Source organism: Diceros bicornis, chromosome 10 (genome assembly GCF_020826845.1).
Source record: "Diceros bicornis minor isolate mBicDic1 chromosome 10, mDicBic1.mat.cur, whole genome shotgun sequence".
In the NCBI taxonomy this organism is placed as follows: domain Eukaryota; kingdom Metazoa; phylum Chordata; class Mammalia; order Perissodactyla; family Rhinocerotidae; genus Diceros; species Diceros bicornis.
This window is the reverse complement of record NC_080749.1, coordinates 11,208,309-11,232,401: the sequence shown is the minus strand read 5'-3', so window position 1 is coordinate 11,232,401 and position 24,093 is coordinate 11,208,309. Positions and strand designations below refer to the sequence as shown.

The window sequence follows — 24,093 nt, the reverse complement described above, 5'->3', positions numbered from 1 at the left end:
CTTACAACAAACCGAGCAGCATTCTTCAAGAAAAATGGCTGAATCCTGGTAAAAACAGCAAGCTTTCCATTGTTTTGCAGTGCCCTATTTACATCTCTAACTCACCAGGTGAAAACTAACAGCCTCACAATCACAGTAGTTAGAAAACCATCAACCTCAAAGCCACTAGAAAGAGCTGAACAAGTTTGGAGCTCCATAAAAATCCCCATTCCCAGAAAACTGTCATTATGTGACACGTCTGGCCTATCCCAGAACCCCCACTCACAGGGTCTGTCATTATTTGACCCAATTCAGACCATGCTCAGTGCAACTCTTTTCCCTGAGGCCATGATCAAAAAGAATCAGCAACAACAATTTAACATGGCAGCTGCCTGAGATGGTGATAACCTCTGGGGCAAAGAAACTGACCAAAAAGCTTACGAGAAAAAACTGAAGAATGAGACATTCACAGGGAACTTTGAAAAGCTCTGACATATTCCTGGGAATCTAGAAGGCTACGCATACACGCATCCCGGGCTGTGCTCATGCCCAGGAAAGACCCAAGCAGGCACTGATGTCTCACCTCTGGCTGACCTTGAGGTTCTGCACAAGCAGGCAGTAAAGGGGAAGGCAGAGATGTATCAACTGCCTACCAGAACACTGAAAGCATGCCCCAACACACACAGAGAGCCCTTTGGCAAAAGCTTGGAGATTCACTGGTAAGGCATTCAAGGAAATCTCTGTCCAGTCATTAGCTGAACACTAAGCTAACCAAGCAGAGACTTCAGTAGTCACACACAACAAAAAAATACGGACTTTACAGAATTAATTCAGGAAAGTCTCTAAACAAGCAACGAGCAACAAACACCAACAACAACAAACCTCAGGAAGGGGGAAGAATGTGATTTCCAAAGTTCCACAATATATTATTTAAAATGATCAGTTTCAACAAAAAATTATGAGACACGTAAAGAACCAAGAAAATATGGCCCACACACAAGGAAAAAAAAAAATCGCTCAACAGAAACTATTCTTTTATTTATTTATTTATTTTTTGTAAGGAAGATCAGCCCTGAGCTAACATCCATGCTAATCCTCCTCTTTCTGCTGAGGAAGACCGGCTCTGAGCTAACATCTATTGCCAATCCTCCTCCTTTTTTTTTGTCCCCCAAAGCCCCAGTAGATAGTTGTATGTCATAGTTGCACATCCTTCTAGTTGCTTACGTGGGACGCGGCCTCAGCATGGCCGGAGAAGCGGTGCGTTGGTGCGCGCCCGGGATCCGAACCCGGGCCGCCAGTAGCAGAGCGCGCGCACTTAACCACTAAGCCACAGGGCCGGCCGCAGAGACTATTCTTAAAGGAAGCCCAGACATTCTACTTACTAGACAAATACTTGAACTCAACTATTATAAACATATTGAAAAGAACTAAAGGAAATTATTTCTAAAAAAACTAAAGGAAAGTATAAGAACAATGTCTCACCAAATAGAGAATATCAATGAGATAGAAAACAGAATCATATAGAAATTCTAGAAATGAAAAGTACAATAACTGAAATAAAACACTCACTAGAGGGGCTCAACAACAGATTTGAGCTGAGAGAAGAAAGAAGCAGCTAACTTGAAGATGAGTCAACTGACAATACCCTGAGACAGAGAAGAAAAAAGAACAGACCAGAAAAAAAAAGGACAGAGCCTAAGGGATCATCTTGTTACAACACCAACATACCAACATACACATGATGGGAATCCCGGCAGGAGAGGAGAAAGAAAAAAGGACAAAGAATATATGAAGAAATAATGGCCAATAACTTTCCAAATTTTATATAAAATATTAATCTAGTCAAGAAGTTCAACAAACTCCAAATAGGATAAACTTAAGAGATCCTAACCCAGACACATGATAAGAAAACTGTCAAAAGAAAAGACAAAGAGAAAATCTTGAAAGCAACAACAGAAAAGCCACTCATCATCTGTCATTAAAAACAATGAAGGGCAGGGGGCTGGCCTGGTGGAGTAGTGGTCAAGTTTGCACACTCCGCTTTGGGGGCCCACGGTTCACAGGTCTGGATCCTGGGCGCAGACCTACACACTGCTCATCAAGCCATGCTGAGGCAGTATTCCACATAGAGCAACTAGAAGGACGTACAACTAGGATGTACAACTATGTACTGGGGCTTTGGGGAGAAAAAAGGTAAAAAAGAGGAAGATTGGCAACAGATGTTAGAGCCAATCTTCCTCAAAAAAAAATAAAAACAACAAAGACCAGGTGGCAATGGGATGACATATTCAAAGTCCTGAGACTAAAAATCACAACCAAGAATTCCATACCCAACAAAATTATAATTCAAAAATAAAGCAGAGAGTCCTCTTTGTACCAAAGATATTTCAGTATTTACATTAAGCCATAATACCAATATAATAAAGTGCAGATTTGGGTGGGGGGATAACGAGGGAGAATTTAAGACATTCCTAGACAAACAAAAACAACAGAGCCCTTCAGACTGAAATGAAAGGACATCACGCTATAGCCCAAGCCCACATTAAGATAAAACCACCACCAGTAAAAGTAACTACAAAGGTAAATATAAAAGATAGTATAAATGTATATTTTTGTTTTTAACTCTTTTCTTGTCCCACACGACTTAAAAGGAAATTGCATAAAACAGTAATTATAAAACTGTGTGTGTTGGTGAGCTTATAATGCACAAAGATGTAATTTGCATGACAAGAATAGCAAAAGAGAGGAAGGGAGAAAACAGAGCTATGTAGAAGTAAAGTTTTTATTTATTTTTTTTTTTTTGGTGAGAAAGATCAGCCCTCAGCTAACATCCATTGCCAATTTTCCTGTTTCTGCTGAGGAAGATCAGCCCTGAGCTACCATCTGTGCCCATCTTCCTCTATTTGGTATATGGGACCCCACCACAGCATGGCTTCATAAGCAGTGCGTAGGTCCGTGCCTGGGATCTGAACCTACAACCCCCAGGCCACCAAAGCGGAGCACGTGAACTTAACCACTATGCCACCAGGCCAGCCTGTAAAGTTTTGTTTTGTTTTGAGGAAGATTGGCCCCACGCTAACATCTGCTGCCAATGTTCCTCTTTTTTTTTGTCTCCCCAAAGCCCCAATACACAGTTGTGTTTCATAGTTGTAGAGTTGTGGCTCTTCTATATGGCACGCCACCTCAGCGTGGCTTGATGAGCCGTGAGTAGGTCCAAGCTCAGGATCCGAACTGGCAAACCCCGGGCCGCTGAGGCGGAATGCATGAACTTAACCGCTACACCACAAGGCAGGCCCCTGAAGTTTTTAATATTGAAATTAAGGGTAATAATTCGAACTAGACTGCTGTAAGTTAAGATGTCAACTGAAATCCCCAGAGCAAACACTAAGAAAATAATTCCAAAAAAGAACAGTAAAAGAAACAGCAAAAAAATGAAAATGGTATACTAGAAAATATCCATTTAATACAAAATAAGGCAGTAATGGAGCAATAGAGAAACAAAAAAGTCATGACACACAGAACACAAATAGCAAAATAGTAGAAATAAATTCTACCTAATCAGTACTACATTAAACACAAATGGATTAAACACTCCAATAAAAAGGCAAAGATTGTCAGACCAAATAAACAAACAAGACCCAACTATATGCTATCCACAACAGACCCACTTTAGATACAAAGACACAGAGGTTGAAAGTAAAAGGATGAAAAATGATATTTCATGCAAACAGTGCTCAAAAGAGAACTAGAGTGGCTATACTGTTATCAGAAAGTATAGACTTTAAGACAAAAATTGCTACCAGGGAAAAAAGGATATTTTACAATGATAAAAGGGCCAATGTAGCAGGAAGACAGAACAATTATATGCACCAAAGAACAGAGCCTAAAATGTATGAAGCAAAAAGTGACAGAATGGAAGAAAGAAAGACATAATTCAGCAGTATTAACTGGAGACTTCAATAATGGACTATAGAATATAGATTCTTCTCAAGTGCCCATATAACATTCTCCAGGGCAGATCACATGCTAGGCCATAAAACAAGCCTCAATAAATTTCAAAGGACTAAAACCATAGAAAATAGAAATTATGATCTATGACCACAATAGGATAAAATTAGAAATCAATAACAAATAGAAATGAGAAAGTCACAAATAATGTAGGAATTAACACAACACTCCTAATAACAAACAGGTCAAAGATGAAAACAAAAAGAAAATTAGAAAATACTTTTGAGATGAATGAAAATGAAAATACAACATACCAAACCTTAGGGGATGCATGTGAAGTAGTACTTACAGAGAAATTTATAGGTGTAAAGGCCTACATTAAAACAGGAGATGACAGGGGGCCGGCCCGGTGGCGCAGGCAGTTAAGTGTGCGCACTCCACTGCGGCGGCCCAGGGTTCGCCGGTTCAGATCCTGGGCGTGCACCAATGCACTGCTTGGCAAGCCATGCTGTGGCAGCGTCCCATATAAAGTGGAGGAAGACGGGTACGGATGTTAGCCCAGGGCCAGTCTTCCTCAGCAAAAAAAGAGGAGGATTGGCAGATGTTAGCATAGGGCTGATCTCCTTACCAAAAAAAAAAAAAAAAAAAAAACAGATGACAGATCAATAACCTAACCTTCTACCTTAAAAAACTAGGGGAAACAAAAAAAAAGCAAATCAAACCAAGCAAAAGGAGGGAAATAATAAAGATTAGAGCAAATATACACGAAATAGGGAATAGAAAAACAATAGAGAAAAATCAACAAGCCAAAAGTTAGTTCTTTGAAAAAAATCAACAACTTTAACAAGCCTTTAGCTACACTGACCAGAAGAAAAGAGCGAGACTCAAATTACTGACATTAAAAGATGAAAGAGGGTCCGGGCTCGGTGGCATAGTGGTTAAGTTTGCGTTCCACTTCGGCAGCCCGGGGTTTGTAAGTTCGGATCCCAGGCATGGACCTACGCACCTCTTGTCAAGCCATGCTGTGGCAGTATCCCACATACAAAAGAGTGGAAGATGGGCACAGAGGTTAATGCAGGGCTACTCTTCCTCAGCAAAAAGAGAAAGATAGGCAACGGATGTTAGCTGAGAGCCAATCTTCCTCATCAAAAAAAAAGATGAAAGAAAGCACATTACTACTGCCACTACAAAAAGGATTATAAGAGAACACTATGAACAACTATACGTCAAAGATTAGATAACCTAGATAAAATGGACAAATTCCTAGACAGACACAAACTACCAAAACTGAATCAAGAAGAAACAAAATCTGAATAGACCTATAACAAGTAGAAAGATTGAATCAGTAATCAAAACATACCCCTAAAGCAAAGCCGGAGGCCCAGATGGCTTCACATTTGGTGAATTCTAACCAATGTTTAAAAAATAATTGGCACCAATCCTTCACAAACTCTTAAAACATAGATGAGAATAGGGGAAACTATGGTTGGGGGAGAAAAGGAATAACGGAACTCTCTGTACTTTGCAGTCAGTTTTCCTATAAAACTAAAACTGCTCTAAAAAGTAAATCTGTTAAAGAAAAAATATATAAGCCTATTAATTAAAGAAAAAAAATATATAACCCTAAAAAATAGAGAAGAGGAGGGAACACTTTCCAACTCATCCTATGAGGCTAGTATTACGATAACACCAAAACCAGAAAAAGATATCACAATAAGGAAAAGTACAGACCAATATTCCTTCTGAATCCAGCAGTATATAAAAGAGTTACACAACATGACCAAGCGTGACTTATTTCAGGAATGCAAGGTGGGTTTAATATCTAAAAATCAATTAATGTAATACAACACATCAATAAAATAAAAAAGTCACACAATCATCAATAGATGCAGAAAAAGTACTTGACAAAATTCAACATCCTTGCATGATAAAAACACTCAACAAATTAGCAATAGAACTTCTTCAAACTTACAAAGTCATATACAAAAAAGCCACAGCTAACATCATTATTAATGGTGAATGACTGAAAGTTTTCCTCCTAAGAACAGGACAGGATAACATTGTCCCCTATCACCACCTTTATTCAACATTCTACTGGAAGTTCTAGCCAGGGCTTTTAGGCAAGAAAGAGGAATAAAAGGTATCCAGGTTGGAAAGGAAGAACTAAACTCTCTATTGGCAGGTGACATATCTAGTATACAAAAGTCCCAAGAAGTCCACAGCAAAACCATTAGAACTAGGGAGTTCAGCAAGATTTGCAGGATTCAAAATCAATGTAAAAAAGTCAATGTAAAAATGTAAAAAAAATTACGTTTTTACAAAATCAATATAAAAATGTAAAAAAGTCAATTGTACTTCTATACATTAGCAATGAACCATCTGAAATTGAAATTAGGAAAAAAAATTCTAATCACAACAGCATCAAAAGAATAAAATACATAGGAATGAATTTAACAAAAGAAGTGTAAGACTTGTTCACTAAAAACTAGTAAGCAATTGTTGAAAGTAATTAAAGACTTTAAAAAATGGAAAGACATTCCATGTTCATAGATTGGAAGATAATGTTGTTAAGACAGCAATATTCCCCAACTCATTACAGATTCAGTTCCTACCAAAATCCCAGCTGCCCTTTTTCATAAAAATTGACAAGTCCATCTTAAAATTCATATGGACACACAAGGCACCCAGAATATCCAAAATAATCTTCAAAAGAAGAACAAACTTGGATTTCAAAATTTACTACAAACTTTACTTAACCAAGACAATGTAGAAGGACTGGCTTATAGATCAATGGAATAGAATTGAGATCACAGAAAAAAACCCTTACATTAACGGGCAACTGATTTTCAACAAAGGTCCCATAAAAGTTCTATGAGGATCAAAATTACAATGAGATACCCATTAAGATGGCTATTATCAAAAAACAAAACAAAACAAAAACCAGAAAATAACAATTGCTGGCAAGGATGTGCACTGCTGGTAGGAATGCAAAATGGTGCAGCAGCTTTGGGAAACAGTATGGTGGTTCCTCAAAAAACTACACAGAATTGCCATATGATCCAGCAATTCTACTTCTGGCTATATACCCAAAAGAACTGAAAGCGGGGGATGGAACAGATATTTGTGCACTCGTGCTCACAGCAGCATTATTCACAAGAGCCAAAAGGTGGAAGCAACTCAAGTGTCCATCAACAGAGGAATGGATAAACAAATACACACAATGGAGTTTTATTCTGCAATAAAAAGGAATGTCTCATGCTATATGGTTGAACCTTAAAAATATTATGGTAAGTGTAAGAACGTAGGCAACAAAAGGCTACCTTTTGTGTGATTTTATTTGCACAAAATGTTCAAAATAGGTAAATCCATAGAAACAAAAAGTAGAGAAGTAGCTGCCAGGAGCTGGAGGGAAAGAAGGAATGGAGAGTGACTGCTAATGGACACAGGGTTTCTTTTTGGAATAATGAGAATGTTCTAAAACTAGATAGTAGTGATGGCTACACAACTTTGTGAATATACTGAAAACCACTGAATTGTTCACATTAAAAGGTATATGGTAAATTATGAAAATATGGAAACTATGGTATATAAAATATTTCAAGAAAGCTCTTACTTAAAAATAAAGAAAATAGAATGCTTTAAAAAGGAAACATACAATGAAAAAAAAAAAAAGAGATCTTAGAAATCAGAACAAGACAAGAAAATTTTTAAAATCAAATACCCAGTAGAATGGTTGGAAGATAAATTTGAGAAAGTTTCCCAGAAGACAGAGTAAAACTATGAAGATATTATAAATGAGAAAAAATAAGAAAATCAGAGGACTAGTCCAAGTGACAATAATTTAACTATTGTATTTAGAAATATAAAGTTTTATTTTTAAAGAAACTTGCCCAGATCCAAACCACATAAGGTTCCAGATTGAAAGTCCCTCGAAGTGCATAGCACAAGAAATGAAAGTAGTCATATAAGACCCATCATCATAAAGTTTCACACAAACACTGGAGACAAAGAGAACAGTTAGTTACCTACACAGGATGAAGAATCAGAATGACTTTGGACTTCTCAGTAGAAACAATGAAAGCTGGAAGACAATGGGGCATTAGCTTTAACATTCTGGATGAAAATGACTTCTAACCTCACTGTCAAGATAGAATAAAGATATTCTCAGACTCAAAATATTTTCCTCCTCCACTTCTCTCAGAAAGCTATTGGAGGATATGCACAACCAAAATGAGAGAAAACCAAGAGAACAGATGTGGTCTCCAACACACCTGCAGAGAAAGGTGAAGTGAAGCCTCAGGACGATGATAGAGAGATGTTACGATGATAAAGTACGTAAGGGGCAGTGAAAGCAGCCAGTCCAGATTGGAACAGACTCAGTCTGCAGACAGTACTAGTACATGATAAGTATGTAGACAACTATGCAAATGAAAATAAGACAATTATTAACCCAGGGAAAACAAAAGGTTGGGGGATAGGGGGTAAACTAATCATAGTTCACCGAATACAAATAGTGAGCTGTGAATAGCATACATAATCATAATATAAACTAAATGTCCTATTCAAAATTGAAACATGACTATCTTTGGTGTATGAGGAGTTGACAAGTGCACATGAGGGAGGTTAAGAGGAAAAAGAGCTGAAATTCACCCTCCACAATGTGAAGTAAAATTTTTACAGTGACAAAAAACTACAAAATAGTAATACATGCATAGTATTTAGAGACAGAGCAGCAGATACAAAAGAATCAATAAAAACAGTTGATAGTGTTTGCCTCTAAGAGGAAATGGCAAGAGGAGTAAGGGATTGCCTTTTTTCAACGTATCTTATAAATCTAGTCAATTCTCTCACATAAATGACTCTGACAGAAACTTAAACGTAAAAATGAGACGGGAATGGCAGAGCACATTCTCATCTGCTCTTCCCTTGCGGCCTCTAACACTTAAACTTCAGCAAGCAAATTAAAAATAAAGTTTCAATTTATCCCTCAACAAAACAATCATTTAGTAATAATTTCTAATCAATGCTTATAAATTTTTAAAATGGGTTGAGATAGCAAAACAAATATCATGAGAGCTATTCAAAACTGTAGGTTCACAAAGTAAGTTTACAAATAGCTACAACACATCAGATGACACGTATCAGCTTTATCCATAAATTAAATTATCTTCTGAGTTAAAGCAGCTGCTGTTTCAGGTGCCTGGTTCCCAATGATGATAGCTCCAGAAGAAATTTAACACCAGTAATCCGTCTTTTTTCAAAAGCTTTGTTCGCAAACTAAAATATACCATAAGATATTTTCTGGAATATACAGTGGAGTGACAGTGAATGTCAAAGGCAGCTAAAAGCTTACGTCTACGAACGTAAGCCCCAGGGAGTTACTGGTGATTTATTTACATTTTATTTAGTTGTCAAGCATGCCTCACAAATATCATACAACCATATGACATCTTACCATCAATAGCCAGACGTTAATTGTTTACTTTCTGAACACACCGTGTGCAAGAACTGTGAAAATAATATGTCTAAAACAATGTAAAATGGCCAAATACTTGTGAAAATTAATAAACAGAAACCTCACTAAAATAGAGGCAGGAAGCCAGAAAGGGGAGCTCTAGACTCTACATGGATAGCAGAGTCCAATAGGAAGAAGAAAGACTTCCTCTTCTTGACTGGCAAGAAGCTCAGCCAATGAGAGACTGTCACAACTCAGCCAATGAAAAGCCACTACACTTCGAACTCCCAGTCTCCTCCAATGGACTCTTTGTTTTTAACAGCCCTCCTAACTCCCTCTTCACCTCTATGAAAGAGTTTCTCCTCTCTTGCTGCTCAGGACTTGCAAATGGCTGGCCATGGTTACAGACCCCACATTGCAATTCTTTACTGATCCCAAATAAACCCATTTTTGCTAGAGAAATAACTGTTTACGTATTTAAGGTCAACAAATTATATTGACTGAAGTTCATAGCTCAACTATGCTGAGATCCCATGTGGGTGGAGAGACCTAAGATGAAGATGATTCTGGTGAATAGCTCCACTTTATTATCTGGCTCAATATGGTTTTAGCCACCAGACGGCAAGACTTCAATAAACAACAACTAAACACATGTCCCAAAAGCATAATTCCAGCTCCTCCAAAGTGAAGCTGATGAATGTTTCCAGCTCCTGCAAAGGGAAGCTGATGAATGTACAAGTATCTTTTCCCAAGTGTGAAATGGACAAAGAAAGCTGCTGCTCAAATCAGATTACTACTCTAAGTCATTTAGCCAATATTACTAAGGCATTCATTTTCATCATAGTATTTCTTAGAGATATAATTAATCTTCTTCCCAAATATAGCATTCACTCAATGAACAAACTCTTAAGAGGACAACATTTTATTCCTGGACTAACTCCAGGTTTTAGAAAGCATTCAGCAAATTCTATAATATTTTATTAGTCCTATGGAATCTTGCTAAGCTGAAAAATCTACTATGCTCACATAACAAAAACATCTATAAATAATTTAACAGAAGTCTAGAATTTTCAAGCATTCCAATCAGCCACTTGGAGCCACATATAGCAGATGATGAATATCCCAAACAATGATAGGATTCTGTAAAAGTCTTGTTCCATTTGGACACATCCTCCACAAAATAAAAGCCAGAGCCTCTGACGCTCACAGTGCTAGATCTTAGGTAACTGTCTTGTAATAAATGCAAAGAAACATGAAGTTTTGGCCTCTTTCACTAGAGTACAGTTTTTAAAGAACTAACAGCCTAGTTCTCCAAGCACTGTGTCTGCCAGAATTTTATAACAATGGCTGTGAAGGATGTGGGTCCATTTCCCTAGGACTACCCTCTCCATTTGGTCTCGAATTTTTAGGAAGAATTTTAGAGAACAAGAGATAGCAGAAAGCTTCATTCTTATTCGGAGGCCCAAGCTCTTCCATAGCTGTAGCTTCTTTTTAATATTAAAAAAAAAAAAAAAAAAAGGAGGGTGAAAGTAGAAAAAACACATGACTGGGAGTCTGGAAGAGAAGGTTCTAATGCCAGCTCAGGCATTAACTGCCTCTGGGACCTTACCTAAATCACCCTCTGTGTTGGGGCTCCCAAGACCTTCCCCAGGTTTAACAATTTGCTAGGAGGACTCACAGGACTTAGCATATAGTCATACTCAAAGCTATGATTATTGCAGTGAAAGGACACAGAAAAATCAGCAAAGGAAAAGGTGTGTGGGATGAAGTCCAGAGGAAACCAGGCACAAGCTTCCTAGAGCCTCTTCTGATGGAGTCACAGAGGACGTGCTTAATTCCCCCAGCAACGAGTTGTGACAACATGTGTGACCTCTATCCACCAGGAAAGCTCATTAGAGTCTCAGTGTCTGGGGCTTGTATTGGGGCTGGTCACGCAGACACCCTCTGTGTAGCACTTACCAAAATGCCAGACTCCCAGAAGGAAAGCAGGTGGGGTGTATAACACCTGCACACTTGGGGCCCAGTGAGCCACCCTTATCTCACTCTTTGGGAGTGGTGGGAACCCTCCCAAAATCTAAGTTTCCAGACACCATCCCAGGGCCAATCTTGCAAGCAGGCCTAAGGACGGCAGTCTCGGGCCTGCTATGTTAACTCTTTGCTGTACTCACCTCTGTAGATCTCAGTTTGACCATGTCATTTCCCCAGATCTAGCTTGCTATAGCAACCTTCAAATACCACACAGGAATCCCATCGTGTAAGATGGTCTGTTCATGGCTAGGGCCACCATGAGCTACACAGCATGGTGAGGCCATCCCTGGAGCAGTAAAGGGTTTCATTGCTCAAGGCCTGTTTTCCCATCAGTGATGGTGACGTCGTCATTAAATATCCCTCTCCCTCCAGCCTCTGCCCTCCCTGTTCATCTGTGCCCTCCAATCTTCCCTGATAGGTTGTTTAGTACTTCTGTCTTTGTCTTTCTCCCAAGCGTTCTCAGCGTATATTCAAAGACTAGAAGGCTGAGACTCTTAAACACACGGGGAAACTCTATTCCCACAGATCACCTTTTGTAAAAACAAGAAAAGCAGTATAAAGTAGAATAAAAAGTTTTATTCCCACCTAAATATCATGCACACGGGTCAGGAGCCATGGTAAGAGCAACACTAGGATGAGACTCTCGATAACAAAGAAGTATAGCCCCACTCCACTGCTTGTGGAACCCCTACTTTAGGGTGAGGGGCCCACTTCCGTCATATCCGATTGAGAGACATCAAGATGGGTGACTCTTGTATATTTCAATATTCCATCCCATATTTAGATGCCCAATACTCTATAAACTCTTGTGAAACAGGGTCGAGAATATTAAAAGGTGAGTCAGAAGAACAGGGCTTCAAATCTTAGCTCTCACTCTTTCCAGCTGTGTGATCTCTCAAGTCACTTCACGTCTCTGGGCCTCTGCCATTTCCATGGACACAGTGACAGGCTCAGACAAGCTGCTCTGTGAGTCTAGTCCGGGTCTAACTTCCCAGAATTTTCACATTACTTTCCCCCTTAAGGGAATGGGGGGGAGGGGGGGGCGGTGGGGAGGGGGGGCGGGGCAAAAGGTTTAGAACTCATTTGGTGTAAATTTCTCCATCATAGTTCAAATTATATACACTATTTTTTATTATTTTATTATTCAATTGTTCGTTATTTTTTAATTCTGACTACAACAGAGATACCTGTGGACTAAAGTTGTCTTGGATCTGATAAGACAGTGATCCCCTCGCACTGGCTTCTACGCATTGTGACTGACATTACTGACCAGAAAACTACCATTTCAAAGATGTTTTCCAGAATTATTACTTACATATTTCTATCCAGACTCATTTTGGAAAGGCTTCATTCATTCAAACAAATATATTCTCAGCACCTACTGTACTAGGTGCTGGTATGTATACAAGATACAGAACCATATGAACCAAAAGAATGCTGGATTTTCAAACACCAATTGATTATAATTATGCTTCGAAAATCAGAACGTGGCATGGGACCTGGCTAGATGTCTGGGGGAGAGTCTTATTTTTGAGGAAGGGGAACGGAAGGGGCCCCTGACCAATGATCTGGACAAGATCTGCAGCCACTGATCCTCTAACCATATATTCTTCGAATCAAGTTACCACAACAGAATAAGTAGTGCAAACCAAGATGTCAACTGAAAAAGAGTAGGGGGGAAAGAGCAGAAGAAAGGAAAAAAGTCTGAACTCACCGGGACTGTGGCAATCCTTTTTTACTGAGATCTGCCCTCACACGTTCTCCTACATGTCTGTAAATTTCCACTAAGCTGTTTATTGCTGCATCTCGAACCTAGATGTAAAAGAAGAGATCTTACAGCTGCTCTGTGTCATTCCACAGCACCTCCTGCTGGGACACAACAGGGTATACACCACCCCAGTTTATCACCAATTCACCAATTGCAACTGTGAATACAATCTCTCAGACATTTGACTAGAAAAAGCCATATTTGACAGTCTTGACTCTGTGAGTATAATTCCAAAGAGTAGAAAAAATTTAGGTCCCATCCCTATATACATGTTAAAGTCCATATCCCTTAGTTTTTTTCATTCTTGAAGATGATGTTAGGAAACTAGAATTTTCAGACTGTCTTTCCAAAATAGAAAAAACTACAAATAAATGAATTATACTAAAATCAAAACACAATGTAAGGCATTCTGGATTTAGGTCAATTAAACAAACACTTAGCAATAAAAATGGGTAGTAAAGGCTACACAGAGCCCTGTACTCAGGAAGCTCATAGTCCTTAAAAGGAGATGGGAAAAAAGACCCATAAATTCTACATTTACTACAAGCAGGACATAACAAACATTATACAAGAGCACACAGAGCTCACACAGTTTAGGGGAAAGAGCAAGCACGCCAGAAGATACAAAGAAATGTTTCATAGAAGAGGAGAGAATCCCTTAAAATGTGTTTAGAAGGAGAGCAGTTTCCCAGGGAAAGAAAGAGTGACACAGGTTCCACACAAGGCAGAGCCTGTGCACAGGCAGCAAAGCAGAAATGCCAGCACAGGCTTCAGGAAGAGCAAGGAAGCATTTTTGTTTGGCCAAACAAAAAATGAACTAAGAAAGCAGCAATAAATAAGGCTTGAGAGACAGAATGGATTTAAAAAAAAACGGAAAAAATTTGGAGAAATTTGAATATGGATTGAATATCAAATGTTATGAGCATCAATGTTAAATCTCTTGGATATGAAAATGACATATGGTTATATAAGAAAATATCCTTGGGGCTGGCCCGGTGGTGTAGTGGTTAAGTTTTCATGCTCCACTGTGGTGGCCCGGGGTTTGCAGATTCGAATCCTGGGTACAGACCGACCACCGCTCATCAAGGCATGCTGTGGCGGTGTCCCACATACAAAATGGAGGAAGATGGGCACAGATACTAGCTCACAGCCAATCTTCCTAAGCAAAAAGAGGAAGACTGGTAATAGATGTTAGCTCAGGGCCAACCTTCCTCAGAAAGAAAGAAAGAAAGAAAAGAAAAGAAAAGAAAAGGAAAGAAACAAAGAAACAAAGAAAAAGAAAGAAAGAAAGAAAACATCCTTGTTACTAGGAGATACATACTGAAGTATCTAGGGGTAAAAACATCATGTCTGTAAGATACTTTCAGAGTTCAGGGAAAAAAAAGTATATTTCTCTGTGTTTGTGTGTGTGTATGCACACGGAGGTATAAAATGTAACAAAATGTTAAGTGGTAAATATGGGTGTTCACTATGCTACTCTTTCAGTTTTTCTATAGATTTAAAATTTTGCAAATAAAAAGGTGGGTAGAAAAATTTTTTTTTAATATACAATGGAACCAAGGCCAGCCTGTAGGGGGTGCGGAGGGTGGGGAGGAGTGGAACGTGCACTTAATTCAGTAGGCAAAGTTAGGGGAGCAACATGATTTTAGATTTGGTCTCAAGCAATAAAATCAAAGTAACAGAGATTTGAAGGTGAGAGGAAAGAAGTAGGGATACAAATAACAATTTACAATTCTGAATACTGAGGCTACCCTTTGATTTAACAGTGTTATATGACAAGTAACTTTACTTATAATTTTTTCCCCTTATGGTGGGAAAAAGCAAATAAAAAGCAAAGCATATTATCTTCTATCCCAAAGCCTTATGCTACGGACTAAACTGTGTCCCCCCAAAATTCATATGTTAAAGACCTAACCCCCAATGTGACTGTATTTAGAGATAGTCTATAAGAAGGTAATTAAGGGTAAGTGAGGTCATAAGAGTGGGGCTCTGATACAGCAGGACTGATGTCTTTATAAGAAAAGACACCCATTCTCTACACGCACACAGAGGCCCTGCAAGCACACAGCAAGACGGCAGCAGTCTGCAAGCCAGGAAGAGAGCCCTCACCAGAACCTGACCATGCTGGCCCCCTGATCTCAGACTGCCAGCCTCCAGAACCGGGAGAAATAAATTTTTGTTGTTTAAGCCACCAGGTCTATGGTATTTTGTTACAGCAGCCTGAGTTGACTAACACAGATTATCAGTTTACAATGGAAAAGAAATAATTTATGATGTTAGGAAACATTTTTACATAGTAACATGCATGTATTACAAAAGCAGTCGATGCCACTGTGCCTTGAACATCAGCAATAAGTGCATCACCTTTGCTTACTGTCTAGTGATGTCATTTGTTGAGACAATCACACAATCACCTTAAAGAACAATTAATATCCTGTCCACTACTTAGATGGTCTGGGCCATAAAGAGTTTGATAGATTTAGTGGAAAAATTACTAGCTTTAGAGTCAAAGAAGACCTGAGTACCTGAGTGGCCATTTAGGAGCCGTGTAACCCTCAACAAATATTTAAACCCTTTTAGTCTCAATTTCCTCCTCCATAAGCTAAACATTATTTTGAGGACTAAAAGAAATAATGGATTCATTCCACAAATATTTGAGTGCCTACTAGGTGCCAAACTGAAGTGCATACACAGCCCAGGGAGGGAACAAGATAAGCAAGTGGAGCAGGGTGGGTATGTGATGACAAACGGCACAAGCATGTGACCCCGCTGGGAGAGACAGAAGAGTGAATATAGAGGGTCAGGCAAAGAGGCCACCATTACTCAGCCTCAGAGGAATGCAGGTACAGCTTTCCCACATCTTCTAATCTTTTGAGAGAAGTCAGAAATACAAATCTTGCAAATGTAAAAACACCCAAACTCTAAACGTAAAATTAAAACATTCTGCAGACACACATATACACCAACCTGGAGGCTGAAATTAGATTTCAGGTCAGCAGTCTGTGACCTACAGGTTGTGTGTACAAAGCACTCAACACAACGGCTGGTGAAACTAGTACTATCTATATCTTTTAAACCAATATCCTTAATCTTTAAAATAATCAGTCCTCAGGCTTAAAAAACTACAGGGTCAGATAGAATTTGAGGGCCTAAACCACCTTTGATTCCAGAAATACAGGAGAATAGATTTCCTTTCTTGGGTACTACAAAGTAATATACTCTATTGAGAAGCGAACTTCAGTAAAAGCAGCTCAGTTCAGGCTGAAGAGACAATGTGGTGTTCACTTCTACACACAGCCACATGGTCCCACACCGCTTCTGCCTACCCAGGCTCACCACAGAAAGGAACCCCAACATTTCAGGCTGTCAGGACTGCAAAGGACAAGAGCCCCAGATATGAAGCACTACCTGCCAGGCCTGAGTTGAATGCTTTACCGAGTCTGAGGTCTTTAAACCTATGACCTTCCTTACAGGGCCACTGATACTGTGACACAGGGGAGGGCATGAAGGCTGGGGAGGCCAGCCCCCCACCGGGGCCACAGCAGGTAAATGGCAGAGTGAGAAGCTGAACATCCATCCCTCCGAGTGCAGGCCCACATTCTTTTCACTTTAGCATACTGCATTCCAATGTGGGTGTCAGAAGGAGGGCTCCCTACAAAGCCAAACACTCAAAGGACGGCTTCACCTTGGGGAGAGAGAGGGCACCTGTAAATTGCTGGGAAGCCAAACCTCCCCCATCCTCTGAGAACAGGAGCACAGCCTGCAGCCAGCCTGCCTCGGAGAGCGGGTGCCACAGACCTGACCAGACTCAATGGGGCCTCATATGCACACCACTGCCGACTCAGGCTGCAGCTCGACCTGCCCATTTCCCAGGTGTCAGTCAGGCCCTCAACAGCGGCTCTCCTTCTCCTGCCTTCTGAGCACTGTCACCACAGCCCAGTCCAGGCCCAGCTCAGAGCACTCTCAGATCAACAACAGTCCTCAGACACTGCAAGATGTGTTTAGGCTTAGACGATGTGTGTCAAACGCCTTAGCAAGACAGAAGGTGGCCAGCGTGGGAGGCCCTTCAGATGCAGTCCTCTGACTGACTGCCCTGGGCTGGCTGAGGAGCTATAAAGATGAATCAAAGATTTTCAGGCAGAACTGGAACTTTTCTTATCTACCAAAGGGACTTCCTATTGTCTACGATGTCTCTGCCAGCTGCCTTTGCTACAGCCACTGCCCTGTCCTCCTTGTCAACAAACACAGGCTTTGTTCTGCAATCCACACCTCACAGAAGGAAACCCTGTTCTCAGCTCAGGAGGTAAAGTCTCCTTAGTGTGAGGCCATCACAAAATCCTAGGTCCTTTCCAGTGACTACGTTAACACAGGGGCACGGGATGCAATTCTCAACAATGAAACACAAGGGGAATCTGCAAGAAAGCGTCTGGAAAATGTTTCCCCACTCTTGGAAAGAGAAATGCAGGGAACTCTAAAAAACATGACACACTTAGGGAAAAGTAAACACTGACTAAGTATTTAATGATATGAGAGAATTAGTCATTCTTGAGGGACAGGTGATAATGGTATTAAGGTTATGTTTTTAGGGGAAAAAAAGGCCTTATCTTTTAGAGTATTTAAGAATTAAATGAAATGATGCCTAAGATTTCCCTCAAAATAATCTAGATTATTTTTCACAATAATGTGATGGGGGAGAGAAAACAGGTGAAACTAAAGTGGTCTTGTCTCCTGAGTTGTGGAAGCTGGATGATGGGTCCAGGGATGCATTATGTTATTCTCATTATTTCCACAGGAGTTTGAACCTTGCAACATGGACAAGTTGAAAACAGGAGTGCAACCCAGGAAGCAGTGGCTTCCATCTACTCGGCCTGCCATGCAGGCATGCAACTGGGCTGCACCTGTGCCGTGCCCGTGAGGAGAGCAGCAGACAACAGAGCTCGAGGACTGAGATGGTTGAGACTGTCTCTGGGGACATGCCTGAGCCCCTAGGAAGCCCCGGAGCCTCCCTACTTCAGGCTCCTCTTTACATGGGGTAACACACTTTCCTTACTGCTCGAGCCATTTCACGTTGGGTTTTCAGTTACTTGGAGCCAAAAGCATCCTACCCACACATTCCGTCTACCTGTGAGCCACTCCGAGAAGGTTCTGAGGGGCCTCCCCTGCTCTGGATCACTCTGCACTCAGACCAGTATTAAAATGAACTCGCATCCTCTAGGGCAGGAGTGTTGGCAGAGTTCACCCTACATGCAACTCCAGCAATGGCAGTAGCCGCCTGCAGAGGCATGAGAGAACTCTCCACACACGCGCATGAGAGCTGCAGGCTGACTGCAGCAGGTACCAACTGCAGTGACAGCATTGGCACAAGTGTCCTCTCTGGCCTAAGATGTAAACAGCTAAGAAGGGAAAGTCATTCCAACAGCCATGAGGATTCTACTCAATCCTAGGCCCAACTGGAAGGCAGTCCTGGGACAAGAAAGAGGAGCAAGTTATAGTCCTGACCCTCAAGGTTCAGAGACTAGCAGAAAAGACTGACGAAAAATTATAATCAAGGCAGGAGCACACGCACATGCATACATACCCCCAGAGGAAGAATGATTAACTGGATTAAGATCAGAAGCACAGGTGGCAAAGTGTCCTGGCAGCAGGCTTCTGGGAGACGTGGCTGTGGGTGTCTGTGTGTGTCTGTGCATGTATCCTTAAGGCAGATGCGAATATATGGAGTCTTTTCAGAGTGCTCAGTTTGGAATACTCTGGCTCCACCTGACAGCCACCCATAGAGCACCAACCTCATTCCCCCGATGCTCTGTCTCCCACAGGCCCAGCATGAACACTGACATCACCTGTCGGGCCAATGTAAGCATTTCAATTAGGAACAAATAACTTCAAACGGCCGGTCTGGCTTTTCTGCTCTACTAAAGGATACCAGGCAGTAGCAGCGATATCCTTAAAGAGTGACCTCTATAAAGGATTTTTTTCCACAGAAAACAAAAATGGAGACAAGACCAAAAGGGGGGGAAAAGGCAAAAGAATCCATTTGGTAATTTAGAATCTTTTAAAAAAATAGTTTAAGTTATGTTTAATGTTGAACATAGAGTATGATTGAGTAAATAAAAATATCTAAAAATATTTCCAATGTCACAAATTTTCAGTGGAAACTCGATAAGAGAACAAGTGGGAAGAAAAAAGTCGGTGTCAGGAGAAAGCCCAAGAAACCAGGCGGGCAGCGAGCAGGAAGAGAGGTTGGATGGGGATGGGCAGCAGCAGGAGGAGAGGGGGGATGGGGTGGACAGCAGCAGGAGAAGGGGGGGGATGGGGACGGGGATGGGCAGCAGGAGGAGAGGGGGGATGGGGACGGGGATGGGCAGCAGGAGGAGAGGTAGAGACGGGAAGGGAAGCAGCATAACAAAGCAGCAAAGAGAAGGTGAGAAAATGCACCTAGAATAAGGGGCAAAGATGAGAAAAAGAAAGGATGAGAGAAAGGGAGGTGCTGAGACCAGAGGGCCTGGGTGCTGGTGAAGTGGAAGGAGAGCATGGCACCACCTCTTGGAGGCCTTAGCAATCACCAATCAAGACCACAAGGAGATGCTTGTTCCCCATATATATTTCTTTTGTAAATTATTGTTCCTATTTTCAGCTCCTTTATCTAATGATGTGTTTTTCTTATCAGTTTGTATGAGCTAACATTATAAAAATGAGGCCGGATGATAAAGAGAATTGAACGAGGTACGAGAACTGGCATATCTGGAGCCCAGACTGGGAAAGCTTCGTGAAGGGTCTGCTAACTACTCACAGATCACCAACTCCTCTCCCGCCCTTACACTAAGGAAGTGGCGCTTTGCTTTGATTTAATTTAGGTAAAATTTACATAAAACAACATGCACACAGGGTTCAGTTCCAGGAGTTTCCACAGTTACATACTTCAGTGTGGCCACCACCCCAAGCAGAATACGAAACATTTCCATCACCTCCAAAAAGTTCCCTCAGGCCTTTTCCAATCAATCTCCTCCCACCCCAAGAGGCAATCACTGTATGACCTCAATCAGCACTGATCATTCTCCTCCATGCCCACTCCCTTCTGACTGCAGAGATGCAGAGAGTGATATTATCTTGGAGGCTGGTCTGGATGACATCACTTTAAAGGCCAGTGAGGTCTCAGCCCTATGTAGAGAAGAGGGCAGAGTGGCCACCACATTTACCAGTGATATCTTATAAATGCTATGGGGCATTAATGTTAATTACCTTCATCAATAATCAGAGTTCTATAAAGATGAATGCAGTCCCACCCACCTATCAGGTATACACAGAATACCAAAATGCATCTTAACTGTCTATCACCAATGATTTTTCTTTCTCACTAAAATACACTCACCTGGCTGTTTGGATCTCCAAGTAAGTTACATATATGTGGCACGATCTTGCTTAGTGTTAAAGTATGCGCTCCAGAGCTGAAAACAAAAGAGTGTTTTATTGTCAGTGAGAACTAGAGAAAAGAAAGAAGCCACTCTGCCCACGCTCACCCCTTCCTCTCCATCCCAAGGTCCTATCATCACCTCACACCTAGGCTTTCTCCTTCCCATCTTCCCCATCTTCTTCCCCTCTGGTTCCCAAATAAACTTGCCACGATAGCTCCTTTGCACAGAGTTCAAAACCATTAGTGCTTCTCACTGATGGTCTTCTCCCTGGCATCAGGGCTCTCACCAATCTGGCCCCAGCCCTTTGATGTGAAGCCAAAGCCCCAGCCTCTCCCCGACGCCTTGCCTGCCTCACATATGGCTACCTCTGCATTACCATTTTGTCATGTAATGGTTTCTATTTTGCCCAACTCGGTATACTCAGCTAAACTCCTGGTCCCTTGAGGGTCCTCACTTAATTTTCCATCTGTGCATGACTCTCTGCTATACCTAACATTCAGTTCATAAGTGCTGAATGAACACACTGTGATAAAATGGTGCAGAAGATTCCAACCAAACATTGCTCTGCTGGAGAACATTTACGTTGTTGACAACTTCTCATCATCATAAATCCTGTCACAAGCATCCTTTGTGAACACAACTCTCTTTGGTAACCTGATTACTTCCTTACGATAAACTCTTAGAAAGTGGAACTACTGTGACCAAAGGCTAGAAACGTTTTTTAAAAGCTTCAGATACATATGGCCACATTTAATGACATTGAAAAGGCTAACATGTTAAGAGGGAAACAATTTAAACTAATATAAACATCACAACCCAAATTTTGTTTTTAAATATAATATAACTTTACAGGCTAGAATAAAATACACAAGCTAAAAAGTGATTATCTGAAGGTGGTAGAATTACAAGTAATCATTACTTTCTTCTTTATGTAAACTTTCTATGACATAGACAATATTGCTTTCATAATCATAAAAAGTGATCTGTAATTTTAAAAAAGCCTCTACTACAAAAAAATCACATGAAAAAATGTTCCACATCAACAGTCATTAGAGGAATACAAATTAAACCACAATGAGATATTCACACACACGTCAAAATGGCTACAATAAAAACCAATGGTAACATTCAACGCTGGCAAGGATATGATGAAAGTGCTGGGATGTGTAACATGGTACAGACAACTCTGGAAAATACTTTGGCAGTTTCTTTTCAAACTAAAAATGAACTCACCAAATGACCCAGCACTTGCACTCTTGGGCACTGACCCCAGAGAAATCAAAGTTTATGCTGCTGCAGAAACTTGCACAAGCTTATTCATAACAGCTTTATTTGTAACAGCCAAAAACTACAAATTACTCAAATGTCCTTCAACAGCTGAATGGTTAAACAAACTGTGATCTGTCTATATCATAGAATTCTACCAAGCAATAAAAAGAAATGAACTATCATTTAGGCAAGAACATACATGCAACGTCCAGAGAATTATGCTGAGTGGAAAAAGCCAATCTCAAAGGGTTACATTCTGTATGACTCCATTTATACAATAACAAAATCAGAGCAATGGAGAACAGAGGAGCAGATGCCAGGGGTTAGGAATGGCTATAAAAGAGCAGTGTGAAGGCACCTGGGGTGACGTGCAGGCGTGCACCTTGATCGTGGGGGTAGTTACATGCAGCTGCATGTCACAGAACTGCACATACACACACACAATGCATGTGTGTAACTGGAGGAATCTGAATAAGCTCTGTGGACTGTATCAACATCAATTTCCTGGTACCGACACTGCACCACAGACATGCAAGAAGTCAGCACTGAGGAGGGTGGAAAGGGTGCACGGCACCCCCCAGTACATTTCTCTGCAACATCCTGACATCTATAGTTATTCCAAAATGAAAAGTTAAAAATAAAAGAACTCGGCCAAGAAAACCCTCAGACCCTGCCCAGACTTACGCACTGAGTGTGGCAACAAGGCAGAGACACGTGCCTTCCCGAGTCCGGAAATTCTTGTGCTTGAAGCCTCCCAGCATTCGGTCCCACACGTACTGCAGACAGCAAAGGACAGGTCAAAGAGGACAGGAGGAGACGTCTGCAGCCTTTTATCGAATACGGGGCCCACAGAAGTGGGACCTCTCCACAGGTCCCAGCCTCTACCATCCCATTTAGTCCTCTAACAGCATAGTGAAAAATGGTGACTTACATTTGTATATCAAGTTAAATTTTTCAAAACATATTCCTTTATATAATTGCATTTAATTCTCCCAACAACCTTGAAAGGGAAATATAACTATCCCCAATTTATGGGTGAGGAAATTGAGGGTGAAAGAGGGTGGGTGACTTGCCAAAGATCACACTCATATTGCTCTCTCCGCCTGGAACGGCTGTCCCCACCCCACCTACAAGTCAAACATTTCCTCATCTTTTAAGGCCAGTCTAGGTCTTACCTTTCCTGAGAAGGCTTTTTCTGATACCTCTACCCCTAACCCCGAACAATGGACAGACCCTGGAAGCTAGACCCTGGAAGGCAGAGCTTTGTCCATCCCAGCAGGCCCAGGTCACTAGGAGACAGGGACAAGGGCTCCACGTAGGCCTCCTGACTCCCCGGACACCATAGATACCTCCTCAGAGATACAGAGACCCAGTTACGCAAATGAGCTCAAGAGTCTAATGGATTAAACCAAGCACTCAATACCCACGTTAAGTCCACTAATTTATTCAAAGCACACCCTTCGCTATTTATTATTATTTAAATATCCTACATAGGGGTTGGGGGGATACGTTAAATGCCATGAAAATTTTCATCTGAAATACATCAGCTTAAATGAAAGGAAGTCTTTTCATACGGAGTCACCCACTATGTTATACGAGTACACACACGCCAGCTGGCCACAGAACGCCTCCCCTGCCTCACCTGGGGGTTAGCAGCTTGATCCATGATCTTTAGCAGCAGAGTTTGGTCTTGCTCCCTCACAGAGTCTTTAGCATCTCCCAGTCTGTCTATTAAACTTGGCAGCACTGGAAACCAAAACGCAAACGGATCAAATGAAAACCTATTTTGGGAGTCTACAGTCACCAACTGTGGATATTTCAATTAACTGGGAAGATAAAATCCTGGCCTAAATGATGTACATCATTCTGAAACCACCAATCCCTATAGTTCTACTCACCTTGCTAAAATCCACAGGAGTTACCATAAGAATTGGCAAAATCCTTTGCATGGACATACTATTTGTCTCCTTCCTTACCCCACCTCCCTCCAGCCAGCTCCCAACATATTTTTAAGCTGGTGAAATATTATTAGAATGGATGTCAATGAAAGAGCTCAGCAGGAAAGAGTAAACACAGAAAGAAAATTACAGAAGAGAGGGACTCCAGCACATATGCTTGGGGGAAGAAGGAAGAGGCACTTACAGCTCAATCTATCTTGCATCTACACTGTGTGTTTTTAATCGTACATAACATGTTTCACGCACAGCAGATGGGAGTCCGGCGCTCCCCTCTTC

The 24,093-nt window shown here is 41.0% G+C and overlaps 1 protein-coding gene across 1 annotated transcript in view; it reads right to left on the bottom strand.

Annotated features, from left to right (window-relative positions):
* CLASP1 (cytoplasmic linker associated protein 1) overlaps window positions 1–24,093 on the bottom strand; it is a 260,490-nt gene that overhangs the window by 150,862 nt on the left and 85,535 nt on the right. Inside the window, exons 4-7 of the mRNA XM_058548789.1 lie at window positions 23,502–23,605; window positions 22,544–22,635; window positions 20,548–20,623; window positions 13,125–13,222 (exon numbers count right to left, since the gene is read on the bottom strand). Coding sequence (XP_058404772.1) covers window positions 13,125–13,222; window positions 20,548–20,623; window positions 22,544–22,635; window positions 23,502–23,605 — 370 coding nt within the window. The remainder of the gene's footprint in view (window positions 1–13,124; window positions 13,223–20,547; window positions 20,624–22,543; window positions 22,636–23,501; window positions 23,606–24,093) is intronic.